Source organism: Rhipicephalus sanguineus, chromosome 8, assembly GCF_013339695.2.
Source record: "Rhipicephalus sanguineus isolate Rsan-2018 chromosome 8, BIME_Rsan_1.4, whole genome shotgun sequence".
Taxonomy (NCBI): Eukaryota; Metazoa; Arthropoda; class Arachnida; order Ixodida; family Ixodidae; genus Rhipicephalus; species Rhipicephalus sanguineus.
This window is the reverse complement of record NC_051183.1, coordinates 99,930,765-99,950,103: the sequence shown is the minus strand read 5'-3', so window position 1 is coordinate 99,950,103 and position 19,339 is coordinate 99,930,765. Positions and strand designations below refer to the sequence as shown.

General features: G+C 46.5%; 1 protein-coding gene across 1 annotated transcript in view; it reads left to right on the top strand.

Annotated features, from left to right (window-relative positions):
* Nucleotides 1-373: 373 nt before the first annotated feature.
* The window catches only part of LOC119403412 (lipase 3), a 92,202-nt gene continuing 73,236 nt past the window's right edge, over nucleotides 374-19,339 (top strand). Inside the window, exons 1-5 of the mRNA XM_049418317.1 lie at nucleotides 374-517; nucleotides 2,302-2,509; nucleotides 5,640-5,754; nucleotides 6,493-6,643; nucleotides 8,217-8,320. Of these exons, the coding sequence (XP_049274274.1) occupies nucleotides 374-517; nucleotides 2,302-2,509; nucleotides 5,640-5,754; nucleotides 6,493-6,643; nucleotides 8,217-8,320 (722 nt within the window). The remainder of the gene's footprint in view (nucleotides 518-2,301; nucleotides 2,510-5,639; nucleotides 5,755-6,492; nucleotides 6,644-8,216; nucleotides 8,321-19,339) is intronic.

Below are 19,339 nucleotides of genomic sequence, written 5' to 3'. Positions count from 1 at the left end.
TACGGTAGTCCTTTGAACGCGCCCGGCAACTGCATCGCATTCACGGGTATGACGTGTACATATATTGAGTTTTCTTTTGTGTATTTCAGATAACTACTGCTGGGGCGCCCGGCATGTTCGCTTAGGATGAACCATGACAACGCAGTAGCGCTCTTCTAATCACTTTCTTTTTGCAAGGTAGGTGACGGGGAAGTGCGCTTAGTCCGTCTCGCACGCAAGACAGCTGCCCTCACATCATTCAGATCATCGACAGCCTGCGAGTGCCGCCGGTGGCTGTTGCAACGAGGCTACCGGGGTGATATTTGAGCGTCGACGTAGCGTCCGCTAGAGCGCGTGCTGGAGAACGTCCGAAAACTCGAACGAGCGCCCAGACATGACCCAATCGAGCCGGCTATCGCGGTTCGTCCCTGTTATGGCCTCGCTCGTGGCGCTTGGCGGAGGCCGAGAAAGCGTGGATCGGCTGGTGCCGAAGACATCACGGCTCTACACCGGCAAAGATCCTGACATCACCGACATTGTAAGCATCATAACGAGCTGAATATCATGCGCGAGCTCATATCTTAAGGTAACCTTTTAAGGGGGTAGTAATGAGCGGTGAAAGACGATCAGTGCTTACCAGACCATACCGCATTTATCGCGTAGCACCACACTTGTTAGGATAGGCAAGTGCTAGTGAGTGTTGGCTTTCATGATGACTCAGTTCTGCTAGTGTGGACTAATGCTGCATAAGTTATTGCTAACGCTGGCTTAATGTTAGCAAATGTCGGCTAGTATAGACTAATAGCAGCTGAATGACGATTAGTGCTGGCCGATGTAGCTAGTGTTGGCTAATGCACAAAAGCACGCTGACTGCCGATATTGTCAACATGACGCCTAATGCTGGCTACATGGCTGATAATGTTCGCTAGTGTCGGCCATATGATGACTAATCTCGGCTAGTCTTGGCATATGACGACAATTACCCATTTGAAAAAACACCAGAGTGGGCTTGGGGTGTTTTGGTGTGTTTCGGTGTTCACATCACACGATGCTCGTTATGTTACTGCTCGACAAGAACGAGGAGAAAGCTAAGGCACATACACGACGGGACACATGACGTGCCCTAGCTTTTTCCACGTTCTTGTCGTGCTGTAACATAATGAAGCAGTAACTAGCCCAGTTCACTGTAGTCCTCAACACTACACTAGTGTGTACTGGTGTGGACACCAGCCTGCTGTGGCGTGGTCTGGTGGGGATACGATCATCGTGTGATGTGTTCTGAAGCGCCCACCATCCTGGCGTGGGATGTTCTGGTGGCGACAATTGCCTGGTGTGGTGTGTTCGTCTAACGCACGCTATCCCCTATTACTATTGTCGTTCTTGCTGCTGTTGTGCAGTAGTAAGTAGTTCGCATAAGTGATACTTGTTTGAGCGAACAAGAAACAAGATTGAGAATGAATAGGAGGCAAAAGGCCGAAAGAAAGATCAGCATACAACCGGTTCTTCAAAGAAGGGGCCTAATGTACTAGAAATGTAGCTGTAGGGCCAACGCGCCCGGCGACAAGTACTAGTTAAAAAGTTATAGCAAGAAAATACTCTCTAAACGATAGCACACCAGGTGTTAAACAGGCCATCGTTTGCCGGTGAAAATTAAGATTTGCTACTTCCTGCTATCCAGCAAAGTAATGTCTCTGCATATAAAACGCGCCATAAATCCCTGCCCCTAGCAGAGTGTGCAAACATGCTGATGTTCTCACGCAGCCAATACACTTAACTTGCGTTGACGGAGAGGAACGCTCTAAAGAAAGAGAACAGTAAGTCTAAAGGTCCAAAATATTTGATGATTGAAGGATAGTTTTATAAATCAGAGAGTCATCTAGAAGACTTAATAGGCGTAAGAGCAGCATCGAATTAAAAATGTTTTCAAGATATATGCGTTTCTAGTTTTCCGCTGTGATCTTTCCGTTACTCACTTATTCGCTTTACTCCCGCATGATTTCCTTGTAATAGGGGATCAGATATGCATGTACTCTTAAAAATGTAGAATCACGTTGCTAAAATATTTATTGGCAGTCGTTTTTTACCCATGTAATAACATTATCATAATACCATTATACCATGTAATACCATTATCATTGGTAATATTATTCAATGTAGCACTCGCGTATCAGAGGAAGCATGCAATAGTGGTAGTAGTAGTAGTAATAGTAGTCTTAGGTCTACATTCATCATTAAAGTATGTATCTTATTATATGCCTTCACTAGATGATAAATAATTACATCTAATATAGTAATGTTCAAGAACATTAACACCTCCTGCAGGAGACCCTGGTGACGCGCAAGGGATACCCATTCGAACGTCACAGTGTGGTCACCGACGACGGCTACGTCATCGAGATGCACCGCATACCCTGGGGCAGGGCGGGCAAGCCCCCTGGCTCGTCTTCGAAGACACAGCCTGTCCTCCTTATGAGCGGACTGGTCGGAGATTCCTCAAACTACGTGTTCGATTTTCCGGACCAATCGCTTGGTGAGCCCCGATACCTGTCTCGTTCAAGCAGACCAGGCAGGCAGGCAGGCAGGCAGGCAGACAGACCATGGAGGAAGGAAAAAGGAAGGAGGGAGCATTACGTCACGCGATTGAAGCCCACCGTGTCGGCCCAACACGTGATGAAAACGCCAGAGCGCGCGCGTGGTAGGTTTGAGTACTACCGGTGCGGTTCTGTTTTTGAACCTCCTCCGTGAGCAGCCGGTCTGCGCCGAACGAGCGCGCTTCGATTAAAAGCTACCGGGCGCCATAGCCAAAGTCTCGGCAAATCTCATTTCTTGCATGACTTTGACGAAAAAAGTCACGTGCTGGGCCGATACTGCTGGCTTCAAAACGAGTTGGCTTGCCAAGGCTGGCTCCGTGACGTAATGATCCCTCCTTTCTTTTTCTTTCCTCCATGAGACAGACAGACAGACAGACATAGATAGATAGATAGATAGATAGATAGATAGATAGATAGATAGATGATAGATAGATAGATAGATAGATAGATAGATAGATAGATAGATATAGATAATAGATAGATAGATAGATAGATAGATAGATAGATAGATAGATAGATAGATAGATAGATAGATAGATAGATATAGATAGATAGATAGATATAGATAGATAGATAGATAGATAGATAGATAGATAGATAGATAGATAGATAGATAGATAGATAGATAGATAGATAGATAGATAGATAGATAGATAGATCTCTACTTCTTGTTCAATATGACATCCGCCTAGCCGCTCACCACCCACCCACGGGAGATAGTTTAACGATTCACCACCCACCCACGGGAGCATGTTTAAATCACCTGGAACTTACCCCGACACTATTGAAAAGTGGATCTCACCGAAACTGTACCCCGACACTGCCGAGCAGTTTACCGCTGCTATAAGTGCTACCTTTAGTTTGTAGAGTTGCACGTAGATATGACAGGCGACGGCTAGCAACCGTGCTCGACATACGGCGAAGCCGCACTCAGTTTTGACTGGAGGCGACGGGTCTACCATGTCGCCGATCGTCACTCCATGTCGAAGACCGGTGATTAACTGGACTCGAGAAATACAAAAAAAAGAACGGACCGAGAGTGACTAGTGTCACTCCAGTTCGCTTCAGCGGCGTCATCGAGAAATACAAAAAAAAAGAACGGACGCGCGAGAGTCTAAATGTAGCACACACGGGTGCCGAGCGGAGAACGGCGACACCTCATGGTTCGACAAAAAAAAAAAATAGCGGCGTTTGGATGACAGACGCGCAACGGAATTCTGCTACTAAATGTAGCAAACTTGAATGAAAGAAGGGGAACTCTGCTGCCGAGCGGAGAACGGCGACACCTCTAATAGGCAATCGACAAAAAAAAAAAAAATACCGAGCTTTGATACCCTGTGTCGGAAGTGTTTCCTGTGACGTGAAGAAGTAAAGTTGCTTGAATGAAAGAAGGGAACCTTCTCGGTCCCTGCCGGCTGAGGGCTCGTTATCTTTTCTTTGTCCACTTTACTTTCTAATAGGCATTTATATCACAATTACTACTAATAATGCCAATCCCCTAACTGTCCTTAGTTAGGGGTTTAGTTCTTAGTGTTTAAAAGAGTAAACGTTCGAGAAATGGACGAAAAGATAACTGTCCGCCAGTAATAAAGGTAATATATGCCCTTTCTCAGGGACGGGCATAACCTTCTCGGTCCCTGCCGGCGGCAAAGTTATCTTTTCGTCGGGCGGGGCGCCCAACTTTACTTTCTAACAGTTACTTTCCTTGCATTTATATCACAATTACTACTAATAACACTCCCTCCTCCCACTGTCCTTATTGTCAGTGGTTGTTCTTATTAAAAGTTAGCTCCGTAAAGCACCTCTAAAAGTCGCGGGTTCGTTTCGTGCCGCGGCAGTAATAAAGTAAATATATGCCCTTTCTAAGTTCGGTGGAGGGCATAATGCTAGAGTTCCCGTCGGGCGGGGCGCCCAACGCTAACTATAAGCACTTTCCGCTCTTACTCCCTCCTCCCATAAAGAACACCGCCGCAGTGGTTGCCGGAGCCCTTACGGTGTGCTCCGCGTGATTTGGCTGACGTAGAGAGAGAGAGAGAAATCGCGGGTTCGTTTCGTGCCGCGGCTGTCGCAGTTCGGTGGAGGCGAAATGCTAGAGGCCCGGTACTGTACGACGTCAGTGCACAGGGTGATGATTATGATATATAAAGAACACCAGATAGCCGAAGTTGCCGGAGCCCTCATAGACACTACGGTGTGCTTCATAAATCATTCGTGATTTGGACTCGTAAGAGAGAGAGAGAAATGTTTTAATGAAAAGCTGGAGATGTTTGCCTGGCTATTCGCCTGACATGCCGGGGACCCAAGCCACCTACTCCAGGTGCTCCAGGGTGATGATTATGATATATACACTGATAACCACGCTCTTGCGTTCCGCATACTACATAGACTACATACATACATATTATTACAAAAGAACTATTAGAGAGTTTTAGTGCCGGGGACCCCAAGCCACCTGCGTACGCACGCTCTTGCGTTCCTTTGTACTCCCAGCCGCATCCACGGAGAATACAAAAGAACGCAAGGGCTTACGTACGCAGGTGGCTTGGGGTCCCCGGCACTAAAACTATGTCGGTTGTGGCGGCGGTGTCGTACGCAAAAAACCCGGCGGGTGTACTGAAATGCGGCCCCGAAGGGGCGCCTGTCGTTTTTCAATAACTGATGCTCGTGGCCTTGTCGGCGATCAGCCATCTCTGATATGTTAATTATCAAGGTCACTTGGCATTTCACGTTGACGCATTTCATTGTTGCCTGTATATGAACGCATGACTGTCGTTGTTGCCTGTAGCAACTCAAGCGTTGCGCTGCAAAGCACATGGATGAAGGTCCAATCACTGCCATGGAGGAAGGAAAAGGTTTGGAGGAAGCATATCGCAATGCGTTAGAATGAAAGAAAGAAACGTAGTAGGTCATGCATGAACACACCAAGCTTGGATTGCTTCTATTTTCCTGGCAGGGGAAGGACTTCAGAACTTTTATATTATCCTCTTTCACGTTCCAAGGACAAGTTTAAGCGCTCTTGCATTCAAAAATTTTCCAGGATTGTAAGACTTTCAATTCGCCGCGACGCAGGGTTCATAATGGCGGACAAGCAGTACGATGTCTGGATCGGAAACGTGCGTGGAAACAGCTACGGCAAGGTGCACAAAAAACTCAAGGTCCGCTCTAAGGCATTCTGGAACTTCTCGTGAGTAGCTCTGACGAAGCGTTGAAAAATCCTTGAACTGGGGATGTCACTAGAGCCAACGATTTGACAAGAGGTCTTGCCTGCATACATTAGCGTGTGTATGTGTAGCAACACATATGTATAATGTTCCAAGTTACCCCGTACATAACGGCTGCCCATCAACAGTTTTTAATGTGCCCTTTTTGTATCAATGTAACCGACTTCTACGTTTTTGTAACGCACGTATACATAACCTATTCTCGGTTCGTGATGTTTTTCATAATAACTATCGCATCCTGTTTATGTTTAGATTGTGTATAATTCTGATTTTTACTGTTGTACTTAGTAACAATATCATTTCAGTATATCTTATTTTTCACTGCTTATTGATGTGCCACTACTTCTGAACCTTAATTTTTTAGGTAGCGGGGAGTAGTCAAGCTACTTTAGTGCAGCTTTTACTCCCTCCATCCTTCATATATTACCCATGAAAATAAAGGTGCAATTCAATTCACTTCAACTGTCTGCCTATGCGGGTTTATGTGTATGCTTCGTACACACTCCCCAACCACTAAGGTCGAGAAGGAGAGGGCAAGCACGTGTCATTTAGTCAAAATTTTGAATGGTGTTTGTTACTGACGTGATAAGGTCAGTAAAATTCCACTATTAAATGTAGCCTTTCATTGCGATTATATTAGTGCCACTCTTGAAGGTGTTCAATGTCTCGCTTTTTACGAGCACATGTGCGCGCGTGTGCAGCTTTCACGAACACGCCGTGCTGGACCTTCCGGCTCAGATTGACTACGTGCTTCGAGCTACGGAGCGGCAGGATATTCCTTACGTGGCTGTATCACAAGGCACGCTCATGCTATTCGCCATGCTCTCCGAAAGGCCCGAATACAACCGAAAGGTGAGTTATAAGTACGCTTGTATTGCACACTTGTTTATTGAAGTGTACTTGGGCTAGTTATCTAGTTAATGCATATCTTACGAAGCTAGTTGGGCCAGTTAGTACATATCTTACGAGGCAGGGAAGGTGCAAGGTTAAAATAACTGGTCGACAACTCAATCATTGATTTGAACTTGGATGAAGGTGGTGGGGAAGGAGTGGGCAATGAAAGGTGGAGCTGACACTTAAGAAAACGGTGAGTACTCGGCTACAACCTCTTCGCTACATGCGTCCAGGTTCATGGACATGACTTCTTAAGCAAATTACATAACAGCAACTGCTCAGCGTCCTTGAAGACTCGCGCACATTGTCGTCCACGGTGTCCCTTACCCGTACTCCAAGAGTGAGCAGCAGAAGTAAACATCAGCGGCTGGGTGTACAAACAAAACAAACAAAACAGAGGTGCGCAGATCGCGCAGCGCACGGCTGCTTAGGCCTACCTGCTTGAAGTTTTCCAATAATATATTTTTTTTGTAAAGAAAGTAGTGTGAACAAAATTTGTTACTTGTCCTTGTAAATTATTTAAAGGTATCCGAAGCACGGGAAGCCAGAATTCGCACTTATTGGCAGCTTTTTTTTCATATTTGCAACTAAAGTCCCCGTTTGTGGTCACACATTTTTACTTTTTGAAATTGGAATTTCTTGTCACAATTTTCTTTCTTTCTTGGACTTGTGGAACCACTTTAATTAAGGTTTTACAAACGTCATCTCCTTTTCGTGCCTTGAGGTAGTGACGACGATAATATACAAACTAAAGAAACGTCATGACTAAAATAGCAAAATTGAGATCTGACGTACAGCGTGGAATCTGAGGTGCCTTACATTAACCTCTGCGCATGCAGGGTGAAGGCATTCGCCGCGCTGGCCCCCTTCAACAAGCTGTCGCACGTGGACCTCGCTATGTTCACAGTGCTAACGCCCTACGCTGAAAATACTTGGTGAGCACGTACCATAAACGCTCAAGGGTGACTACCCATGGTGAGGCTTAAATGTCAGATTGCTCCCTCAACCCCACACTTATATGTCTATACGAATCCAGTAATGTCCATTGGAGGCGGCTTGTCAGCCCGAAAAATAATCGTCAGGTTCACGAATATACACAGCCAGTCGATTAAGAAAAAGTCGCATGACCCCATATGCATTCGCCTAAGACTCGAAGGCGAAAGCAACCTTCTCCTCAGTCGATTGCATAGGCACAGTGTGGCAGCGCTGATCGTGTGTACGCTAACAATTCGGGCAATAATGTCAATTCCGTTGATGAAATACCATGGTTTCACCGTAACGGCGAAGTAATGCATGCTACAGTAACCAATTGGAATTTTATAAGTAATGCTAGCAGCTAACACCTATTGCACCCGACCTGACGTAACTGAGCAGAACGCTGGCTTAAGGAATCCTGCTTTTGTAGCTAGCGAAGCGAGATCTTTGTGCTCCCTGTAACTTCAGCGCGAACGGAGCTGTGAGAACACAGCGGGTACAGGAGTATGAGCCGTATGCTAACTCCTGTCAACATGAGGCTCGCACGACCGCGCAGAGCCGGTGCAACTACGCAGCTGCTGCCGGAGCCATGCAGCCCATGCAACCCACCATGCAACCATGCAACCCACCATGGGCCTTTCGGCTGACGGAAGATGGCCGGTGCGTTTCCTTTCTGCTTGCGCAGCGATCGTTGGTTGCCCCTCGCACGCTTTCACTCGCGCATACAACATACGGTGCGTGAGGCGAGGTTATCGTCCTTGAACTTATTACGGAACCTCACGATTACGCCGATGCCGACGGCAAAAATTGCGCCTTGAGTGTCAATTTCTTAGCCATCGGAATAAAAAAACCCGGCACGTTCAACGCCATGAAAACAGTATCATCATCGTAATTTCGAGCTTCGTTTTGTTTTATTTATTACCTTATACACTCCCCCTTCTGGTAACGTCACCTTCGTGACACCTCACAGACATGCAGACGGCGCAGGCTTGACTTAGAACAGCACGACTGTCAAAACAATGCTGTTCGTTCATCACTGCGCAGACGAACGGCCACGAAGCCTTCCTGATGGAAGTGTTACAGCGAGGCGCCTTCTACATGCCGTGGACAAGCAAGCTATGCGCCCTACCCACACGGGCGTTCTGCTCGTGGTTCGCTGATAAAGTTGGCAACGTGGGAAGCAAGTACATCAATGAGGTGCGAGCGAGGACATATTTCATTCTGTAGACAATTTAAACGTGAAAGGAAGGTGTTCTGATCTGGTTAGCGTAAGTTTTCAAGCTGCGGCCTTATATTGAAGAAATAAGACTACCAACTTTGACTGTTGAGTTCTACACGCCCGTCGTGTGTTAACTATCTGGTAATATTATGGCGATAACGATGACGATAAACTTTTCTTCCACGGCGCGCACACTAAGAAGTATGGACCAAGGATCGCGCGGCAGGCGGTGTATGTAGGGAAGCATCAAGTTGATGAACATGAGTTCTTTGTCATATGAAATATGCACAGTAAAAGAAAATGCTTAATGATAAAGAAGGCAGACCACTTGTTCGAAAGTATGCTTCAGATAATAGCACTAACCGTCTCAACTTTCTGCCGATTTAACTCTTTCGCTTAATTGAACCAATGGGCTTTGGAAACGGCACTGTAGTTGCGATTTGAGGCTGCAGAAGCTTGTGCTCTATTAGACTAGATAAAAATTATTAGAGCCTGTCCGTGTTTAATCACGATATCACGCAACAAGAAACTTAAAGCGGGAGAGATATTGACCGGAACGCGACATAGTCTTAATCTCAGTCGATACCAGAAACAACAAAGTTACGTTATATGAACGTCACATTTCTCAATGTGCTATATTCACAGTGGAATCACATAGGGATATTTTTTTTCAGTGATGACCACGACAATGTGAACCTGAATCCCTAAAAAAACAAATGCCAGTTTCACCGCAAGGGTAAAGCAATGAAGGCGATAGCAAAATGTCGGGCACTGCAGCTTGCACTAGTGGCGCAAGGCTAAAGGCACAGCGGAGCTGATCGATTCCTAGCTGGTTCTACGAAGTGATGCTAAGTTATACGAAGTGATGCCAAGTGACGCCAAGTAACAGTGGAGTCCAGCACATTCGCCTCTCGCCGTTATGGCCGTACTACGCCGTGGACTACATTAAACGAGTCTAGTCCAGCAGTCTCGCTTGGCAACGCGCCCCGATTCCCGGTGATCGGCTTCTTCGTCGGTAGTGCGATCCTTCTTCGATCTCCCCATGTCTGCGTCAGGAGCCGCGCGCCGCCGCCGTGCGCCGGCTTTATACTGAGCGAAGGAGCGCATGCGCGGTTGGCCGTGACGTCACGTCTGGCACGACCGAGCGGTTGCGCGCAGTGTCCAAGCAGGCGAGCTAGTGGCGGAGTAGTGTATGGGCTAGCGACGCAGGCGCACAGCTGTGCAACCGGTTGCTAGGCAACGCGCGATGATGACATCGCGGCGCATAGTATTTTTGTTCGCGTTGGAGAGATTACGGCCGGCCTAAACAGCTCCGAGGTTAAAATGTGTAATGTTAAGAGAAGTAAGGCTAGCTGCTAACTGTCTTAGGATCCGATCTGGAGTAGCTCTACAAAGCTCCGGCGTACTGGAACATGGTCACTACAGAGAGCGAAGCGACCTTCGTGTTGTCTATGGCTCCAACGTAAAGCAAACGATGACAGCAGAGCACGCACGTACAAGGGTATGAACCCTCGGCTGATCTCTGCGAGATACATTGCGCGTCACCGGATGCGACCGCGCCATTTTTATTATAGTTCGCAGTTTCTCCCCGAGCGACGCAGGCTCCCCCTCGGGCACCAAAAGGGAGAGTTGGGCTAGTTGGTTTGCGTTCATATTAAAACAGCGCAAAAGACGAGGACACAGAAAGACTAGACAACACAAGCGCTGAACTGACAACTGAATGCTTTATTCAAGCGAAACATAGAAAGGGAGAAGAAGAAAGAACAAAAAATGCGCACGCAACCTATGCACATGACAAAGGACTGCTCTAGTACCATCATTATGTCATCTCCAAGTACGTTAACTCGCAATCAAGTAAAGAAATCGACGGTGCGCTGACACACGTGTCACCGTTTTTTGCAGATAGCGAAGGCTTCAGCTATCTCTCTTATGCAGAATCCGCGTGTCTAAAAATGGTGGTCGTGCGGTAGAATTCTGGGGTGCAACCACAGGCGGCACAGTGGGCAGACAAATGGGAGAATGGCGCACCCTTTACAGAGCTATGGTGCTCACGCAGGCGAATGTTGAGGCAGCGCCCCGTTTGCCCCACATAAACCTTACCGCATGAAAACGGAATAGAATAAACAACACTGTTTTTGCAAGGGACAAACGGCATGCGGTGCTTGACTGCGCACGTTCCCCTAGACGACATATTCACACTCGTGGACAACTTATCGATTCTGGCACACAAGCTGTTGAGCTTATTTTTGGAGGAAAAGTGTACATCAACATGAACTTGTCGGCAATCTTTTTATATGGTGAGAAATACCATGAATATACGGAATCACCGCTAGCCTCTTGCCCTTTCCCGATTTTGCATTGCGAGGTTCTGCTTGAACATTTTTGACTTTGTTCAAAACTTTTAAGGATGCGGGCACCCCTTCATGCGCCTTCGCGCAACGGAGATTGTCGGGCTCATTGATCTTTTTAAGCTGCCACTATCGGCAGCCCTTGCACGCTTTCACTCGCAGATAACATATACGACGTGCTGCGCGATATTATCGATTTGTACTTTATATGGAACATGACGGCGACGGCACAAATGCGCCTCGAGTTTACAGGGACGACCACATCTAAGCTAAACATCTCATTCGTATTCAAGCAGGTAACACTAAAACGTTTACTCCACTTCACGAGGGAAATGTCCATTATATGACGTCTAATCACGGTGTCGATAAGGAAAAGAATAATTTGCCGAATTGTTTATTAAACATAACCTATTATGAGCTCTTGAGCACTAATCAGGTGTTCACCTGAGATGTGGACGACCCTTTACATATAATTACTATCGCAATAAGATACGCCGCACATTTGCAGTACATGATAAGTAAGCGTCCTTCGTAGGACACTACAGCGACATCATGGGAAAACAGTCTGTACAATGTAATCGCACTGCTACCTTTCCTATAGCCAGCAGAAACATACGACCGTACGTCTGTGCGCTTGTCGCATACCACTGTAAGCATCTGTTTCGTTTCGTGTAATAGAGATGATGACGTTTCACTTTGCAGACGAGGTTACCTGTCTACCTGCATTTCTTTCCTGGAGGCACCTCATCCAAGAATATCGTACACTTCGCACAGGTGAGGTGAATAGGCGGCGTTATAGAAACTTCGAAGAGGGCCTAAATGCCAAAAGTGCGCTGTAGCGCCATAAAAGAACCACGCAGAGCAGATTAAGCGATGATAATTAAGCGTGTTTTCGTGGTTCCTTTCACGCAGCTCATAAATTCTGCGCGACCTCGGAAGTTCGACTACGGGCCACGAAGAAACATGCTTATTTATGGTCAGGTAAGATAAACATATTAAATAGCAAGCCAGAGATATCAACTGTACAACATCAGCTCATAACCATAAAACCACTTATTTATGTTCGTGTGTGTGTTTGTACGTATGAATGTATGCAGGGTGCCCCCAGCTATTCTTAGACCGAGTTAAAAATATGTCGGACAGCACCGGATGGATCGACGCGACCAACTTGCATGGTGCTTACTATTGTATGGAGTAGCCACACTTATTTTACCCTTATTTCCTAATTAGGCATGCTTAATTAACTAACTTTGAACCGACGGAGCTAGGCCAAAAGTTCTATGAAGAAAAATTGTAGATTGGGTGGCAGAAACGGCCGATTAGGACCAGTCCTCTAACTTTGTAGGTTGTATTAATTATTAGCGGGGGGGGGGGGGTTCAACTTTTTCTCATAATTCTTCAATATTGCATGTGTATAATATACAGGGTGTTTTTACACACTAGAGAGTTTGCAGGGGCGTAGCCAGAAATGTTTTTTCGGGGGGTTCAAACATACTTTATGTATGTTCGTGCCTGCGTTGTTACGTGTGCGGTGCCTATATACGCAAGCAAAACTGAAAAATTTCGAGGGGGGGGGGGGGGTTGAACCCCCCAACCCCCCCCCCCCCCCCTTGGCTACGGCCCCTGGAGTTTGCGTAGAAGTTCCATGACAGTCAGGCTTCTCTCGTTTTCGCACATGAAGCTATGTCGAGGCGAAAATACTTTCGCGCAGCTAAAATTACGTTGAGGCGACCTAATTAACAAAAGCTCGTTATTTAACTTTATGCTTCCCGGACAAAGAAATGATCAATACTGTGGTTTTCTTGCGCACAGTTCGAACGAAGCAGATAAGCACCAAACACTATGCACACAGGTAAGGCGATGCGCGGGCAAAGGAGATGACTAGTGACTAGGTAACATACTGTCGCGGCGCGCCTTATTCAAATTTCGTCAGTCCCTCGCTCTTCGTGCGCGCCGTGACTGATGAGTTTCAATGTCGCCCTTGAAGTTCGATCACGATATCTGAACTAAGTGTAACTTTTGTGATTGCTAAAAATTGGTATGCCATAAATTGGTACACACTACAACTTTATATATAAGCACCCGCCCTGAAGTCAATCATTAAAAAAAATGTCACCCGCATCTTCCCACGGGGGGAACTCGAGTAAATGCGTCGCAGAGTGGTGGGGGTATCGCGTGAATGTTGCGTAATTGGGTTTCGCAGAAGCGTCGCGCTGCCCGAGTGATGGATCCGCTGCTCGACGTTCACGAACGGTTGCTGCTTCTCGAGCACGACGTTCAGGATCCACAGCCCGTCGTTGCCGTTTCGCAGCTGCTTCTCGTTCCCCGAGTGAAGGATCCGCAGCCCGTCGTTGCCTTCTCGCAGCAGCTTCTCGTGCACGAAGTTCCGAGTCCGCAGCTCGCTTCAAACGCTTGCGTTCAGCGTCGTATGCTCGTCTCTTCTCAGCCTTGTCTTCTGCGTTGTTTGCTGTTGTTGACGCCGACGATGGTGAGGGTGGGATAACGTTGCCTTCAACGAGTGGTGGGACGCTGATTGAAGGTACTGTTGCTTCCATCGCATCTACTCGAGTCAAGCAAAGCGTCAAGTCAAGCGAAAGCCAAGTAAAGACGCCTTTGACTGAATTCCGAACGCGCGCTCCGCCGCTTATATACACACCGCCCGCGTTCGATCGAGAGGAGGGAGGGAGGGAGAGAGAGGAGAAGCTGCTGCCGGCACGAGACGAGCCGAGCATGCGAGGGAGGGAGAAGAGAGGCTTGCTGCCGGCACGAGACGGGCCGAGCATGCGCAGTGGGGGTGTGGACGGTGGCCGACGCCGCAGGTGCGACTAAGCAATGCTCCGCATTTAAAATAATTAATGAGTTTTAACAGCAAAGCTATTTAGCAAATCATTTCTTGTGAGTCGATCGCAGAAAACTGTCATCTTCTTAACGGGTATGTTCCACAGAATTTGGGCAGATCCCACTACTCACCGCTATGGCGTGGCCTGTAATAACCCTGAGATCGAGTACAGAGAGAAAGAAAGAAGGAAGGAAGGAAGAGAAGGAAGAGAAGGAAATGAAGATATAAAGAGAAGGAGAAATAGTGTTGCCGAAATAAATTATTTATGACGTGGGGATCAGTGGCGTAGCCAGGAATTTTGTTCGGGGGGGGGCTCACGTTGCAGCGCGACGTCCTCATAGAATTTTTAGAACGACTAAGTATATGAATAACATTTATTTATTTATTTATTTATTTATTTATTTATTTATTTATTTATTTATTTATTTATTTATTTATTATATTCTCAAAGGTCCCGTATGGGACTTTACATGAGGGGTGGGTGACATGAAAATTGCGGTATCGATGAAGGTGGATTTGCTTGAGTCTACTTCCTGGGTGGTATTTTTGAAGCGCGCGAAATCGCGGATGACTGCTGCTTCGTTCGGAAGGTCATTCCAGTCTCGGGCGGCGCGCAAAAAGAAGGACTGCTGAAATGAGGTGTGGTGGGCACGTGGCGGAATCAAAGCGTTTGGATGACTTGTGCGATGACCTCGATGGACCGGCTGGATGAAGTGGTTTTTCCCCGGGGTTGAATAAAAGAATCTGTGAAAAAGGCAGAGACGTGCAATACGACGACGAAGAGTGAGGGTAGAAAGTTTTTGCTGGGATTTGAGGGCGGAGATGCTCGAGTCGCGGGAATAATCTGAAACAATGAATCTGGTTGCTCGGTTCTCTACTGACTCAAGAATTTTGATATGATTAGTTTGGTGGGGGGTCAAAGACAGCAGATGCATACTCAAGTTTTGATCTGGACAATGGTTTTATAAGCGAGTAGTTTAACGGAAGGTGGTGCCATGGAAATGTTACGGCGTGTGTACCCGAGAGCGCGGTTAGCGGAGTGAATTATGTGATTTATATGGTCGCCCCAAGATAGGTCACTCGAAAGATGGACACCCAAGTATTTAATCGAGTCAGTAGCAGCTATATGACAGTTGTTGATTGTGTAAGTAGCCGGCGTGTGGTTTCGGCGACGATGGAAAGAAATTAGTAATGTTTTTTTTTTTCGCATTAAGGGGCACCAACCAGGTGGTACACCACTGCTGAATACGTGAGAGGTCATGCTGTAGAGGGGAGACATCGGTGGGGTTATTTATAGGGCGGTAGAGGACAAAATCATCAGCAAAAAGACGGATGTTAGATTCAACGGAAAGCGGAATATCGTTAATGTATATTAGGAATAAAAGAGGCCCTAGGACGGTACCCTGGGTCACGCCGGACAAGACATGGAGAGGTCGGAGGAGTAATCATTACATGCACGAATTGTTTACGGTTTGTTAGGAATGCTTTAATCCAGTTAAAAACATGCCGATGAAGGTTTAGACGCGAGGTTTTTAGAAGGAGACGGGAGTGGGGTACCTTATCGAAGGCTTTTTCAAAATCTAAGAACAGTGTGTCAATTGGGATGTTCGGTCCATATGAAGGTGAATGTCGTGCAGGAATAATGTTAGTTGGGTCTCTCATGACTGATCTTTACGAAAGCCATGTTGGTTTTGGTGAAAGAAGTTTACGGATGATAAAATGTAGCAACATGAGAAAAGATGACGTGTTCCATGATCTTTGAACAAACACTAGTGAGCGAGATTGGTCGGTAGTAACCTGCAAATGAGCGGTCACCTTTCTTGAAGACCGGAAAGACCTTCCCAACTCTCCAGTCTAATGGGACTTCACCTGTGTCGAGTGACCTGCTGAAAAATGATTGACAGTATGGAACTGCATACATGTTTTGTATTTTTCAGAATATTGGCGTTTATGCCATCTATACCGCATGACGAAGAGTTCTTTAATTGGTTAATAACTTTTACAATTCCCTCTGAATTGAATTCAATCTTTGGCATTGGCGGAAAAGCAAAATGCGGAAAATCAGGAAGTTCGTTGTTAGGTTCGTTAGTAAAGACGGGACAAAATGCAGAGTTGACGGATGGAACGTCGCAATCGGCAACGGGGGATCCAGAAGTGTCACAAAGAGAGACTGTGGTTTTGTCGTCCGGTTTCATAATTTTCCAAAAAGGCGTGGGTATGTACATGTATTACCATGTACATACATTGTCACTGGAATTACCATTAACATGTATTACCAGTGACAATTTGTATTAGATGTTGCAAATCACTTCTTGAATGCTGCCCTCTGTTAAGAACGAGTAAGAAATGTGTTTCTTTCGTAAAAAGATTATGTTCGCATGCCAGCAAAATCTTTCCAGGAATAGCTGTCTTCAACCGTTTCAATATTTTTTTTTTGTGTGTGTAACAGGTACGGCAAATATCACGTAAACTCGGAACTGCATCAGTTTTGAACTGAAGAAGCGCCTGATAACAAAAAAAATGAAGTTCACAAAGTAACCAGGACGAGATCAAATATTTTAATGTAGATTGTTTACGCAAAATGTTCATCTTTTTGCACAAATGATGCGGCCAGGGAAAAGCAAGAATGGGAAAGTACACCTCGAATACGGGCAAAACATAAGTCACCGGAAAACAGTGCGCAGTATGCTACGCAAAACTACACAAATGTACATTTAAATAGCAATCAATAAACGGAACTAAGCAATGATCACTATACATAATGCCCAACTGATATGTCCTTGGGCCAAGCTGCTGTCTCGGACGCACCATGTGGACAGAACTATAAAGGAAGAGTGCAGAAATAACGAAAGAAACTATTTTGAAAACTGTTTTAAAAGTGCGAACCGCTATTGTGCACTCAATATAAAAGGAGGGTTGCCGCTTCTAGTTCAAAAAAGCAATGAAGAACAAAAACGACAAATGAAAGTAACAAACAATGCTGCTAGTACGGCTTCCCAATAGTTGAAGTTTGTTTGGTAACGCCGCGTATGCCGCCTCTCAGTGAACAAGGTGAAGCTGTCGATTGGCTGGTAATGTCCACCTGATGCCCGTATTCTTATGTTATATTAGGTCACAGTGTTAACTGCTAAAAGGTACAAATCCTCACGCTTTAAAAGGTGGTGAACAATAATATTGCGTCAAAATACGGGCTCATTGACCTGAACTATGAAACAGCAGGTCTTTCCTTTCGTTTGCGCTGATTTTGTCCTGCTCGGTATCAAAAGGACCAAGTTGACACGGCGAGGAAGCTAGCGAAACGGTCAGTGGACTTCCGACACGCTGATGCGACATTCTGTGGGCTTACAGAAGTGCCTGGCCAACCATGCGTTCCTCAGACATCGTGGAGCGTAAGTAGTTCTTAGTAACCTCATGCTTGAAAACGTTCTCTCTGAGCTGGCAGTGGTCCACTGGAAGGGTGACTAGAATCTGGGTAGCTTGTCACAGTCGGATAGAACTGCTGTCGCAATGAGAGAGGGCATCGGTTCCAGTACGGGGCGCTGGTTTGCTGCTTTGTTCGCCCACCTTTGTCCACCATAGTCGCAGTTCTCCAAAACCAGCCCTCGTTTCGACGTCATGCGCAAAAACGGTCAGGAGATTTTCTGCTCCTTTCTCCCGATCATCTTGCATTGGTGGTATTGCGGATGGTACAATTATTGAAAAGTCCTTTAGAAGTGCCTGTGTTTTTCGAACCGTTGGTTTAACTGGGCTAGTACGTGGTCCATGAACGGAATGAACAGGGTTCTGCGAAAATATTCTTCCGCGCTTTCGAATGCATTGCTCACAAGGTTTTGCTTCCGGACACCGGCTCGACGGCTGGTGATCTCCACATTCAGTTTTTCTGATAATGCCTGCACTTGTGCAAATATTTTTGAGAAAGAAGCATTCGCCTTCTTGCGGTCATTTTCATTTGTCTGCTGTACCGCTTCTATGTCGTCAATGGCAGCGCTCATGTCGATACTCCTAGTCTGCAGCTTCTTTGACAGTGGCAAAGTCAGTGCCAACACGTGCTCCGTCACATGCAGGCTTACAGGAATGCTGGTGACAAGAGTGCCAACATTAGACTCTTTGCCTGCACTGGACTTTCGCCATTTCCGTTAAACATAATCTCCTCTAGTGTTGCAATCAACGGCTCAAAGAGGCTCACAAATGAAAGCACAGCATCGTGCTTCTCGGCCCAGCGCGTTTCGCATAGTCCCAAAAGGCGCTGCCTTGCAGACTCCAGGACAGCTCAAACTTATCATTTTACGCAAACGTGTGAGCGGCTAGAAGATTTACGGGAAAGACTGACGTCGCCTTCAGAGTCCCAAAACAGTTTCGGATGTCTGTGATGGAGCATGCCACACACACACACAACTAGATGTGTGTGCCGCACACACAATGCCGCACCCACAACGGCATGCCGCATGCCGCACACACAATGCGCAGTGAGTACATAGAGTGCGGCTGGATATTTCTCACGAACAGCATGAACACCATTCTTTTGCCGGCCATCGAACTTGCATCATGGTAGCCTTGAGCACAGAGATGCTGCATGTTAATTCCCATTTCTATAAGAGCCTTATGATGGTGTCGGCGAGGGCCCGGCCATTTGGTCGTGAATTGGCACAAGCCTATAAGAACACTTCTCGATTCCGTTCGCATCCTTATTAAGGTACCTTGCACAAACAGTAAGCTGCTCGATACCAGCAACATCCGTCGTTTCATCAGCAAGTAGAGAAGCAGCCTGCAGCGTTTACTTTTGCGACTATGCCCTTGATGATTGCAGCAGAGATTTCTATAATGTGGTTTTGTACATCTGGACTAAAATATGAGGCCTTATTTGGGCAACTTTCCAAATGCTTTTTATAGATCTGGTCGCCACAATCCGCGCGCATGCGAAGCAGCGCTCTGAAGTTGCCTGTATCTGTAGAGGAGCTGTGCTTGAATCCATGGGACCACTGTCACTATGTCCACGGAGAGCCACACCTTGCCGCCCGCAAAAGAGAACTGTCTCAACAATAGCTGTAACTTCCTTCGGGTCTCTCTTATTGAATTTGCCTGCCATGGTCCAGTTGATCACAACACTGGGCACACATCCTGAGAAGGTTTGAAGAAAACTAGCGTCAGTGTGATATTTAGTGACTTCGTGTGCACTGAAGACTTCGAGCGCGTGCTTCCACTTTGAAATGGCTTGGATACGAGGGCCTTAGTGCGCGCATGTTTGGGCCCTTGCCATCTCACTTCTGCTAAAA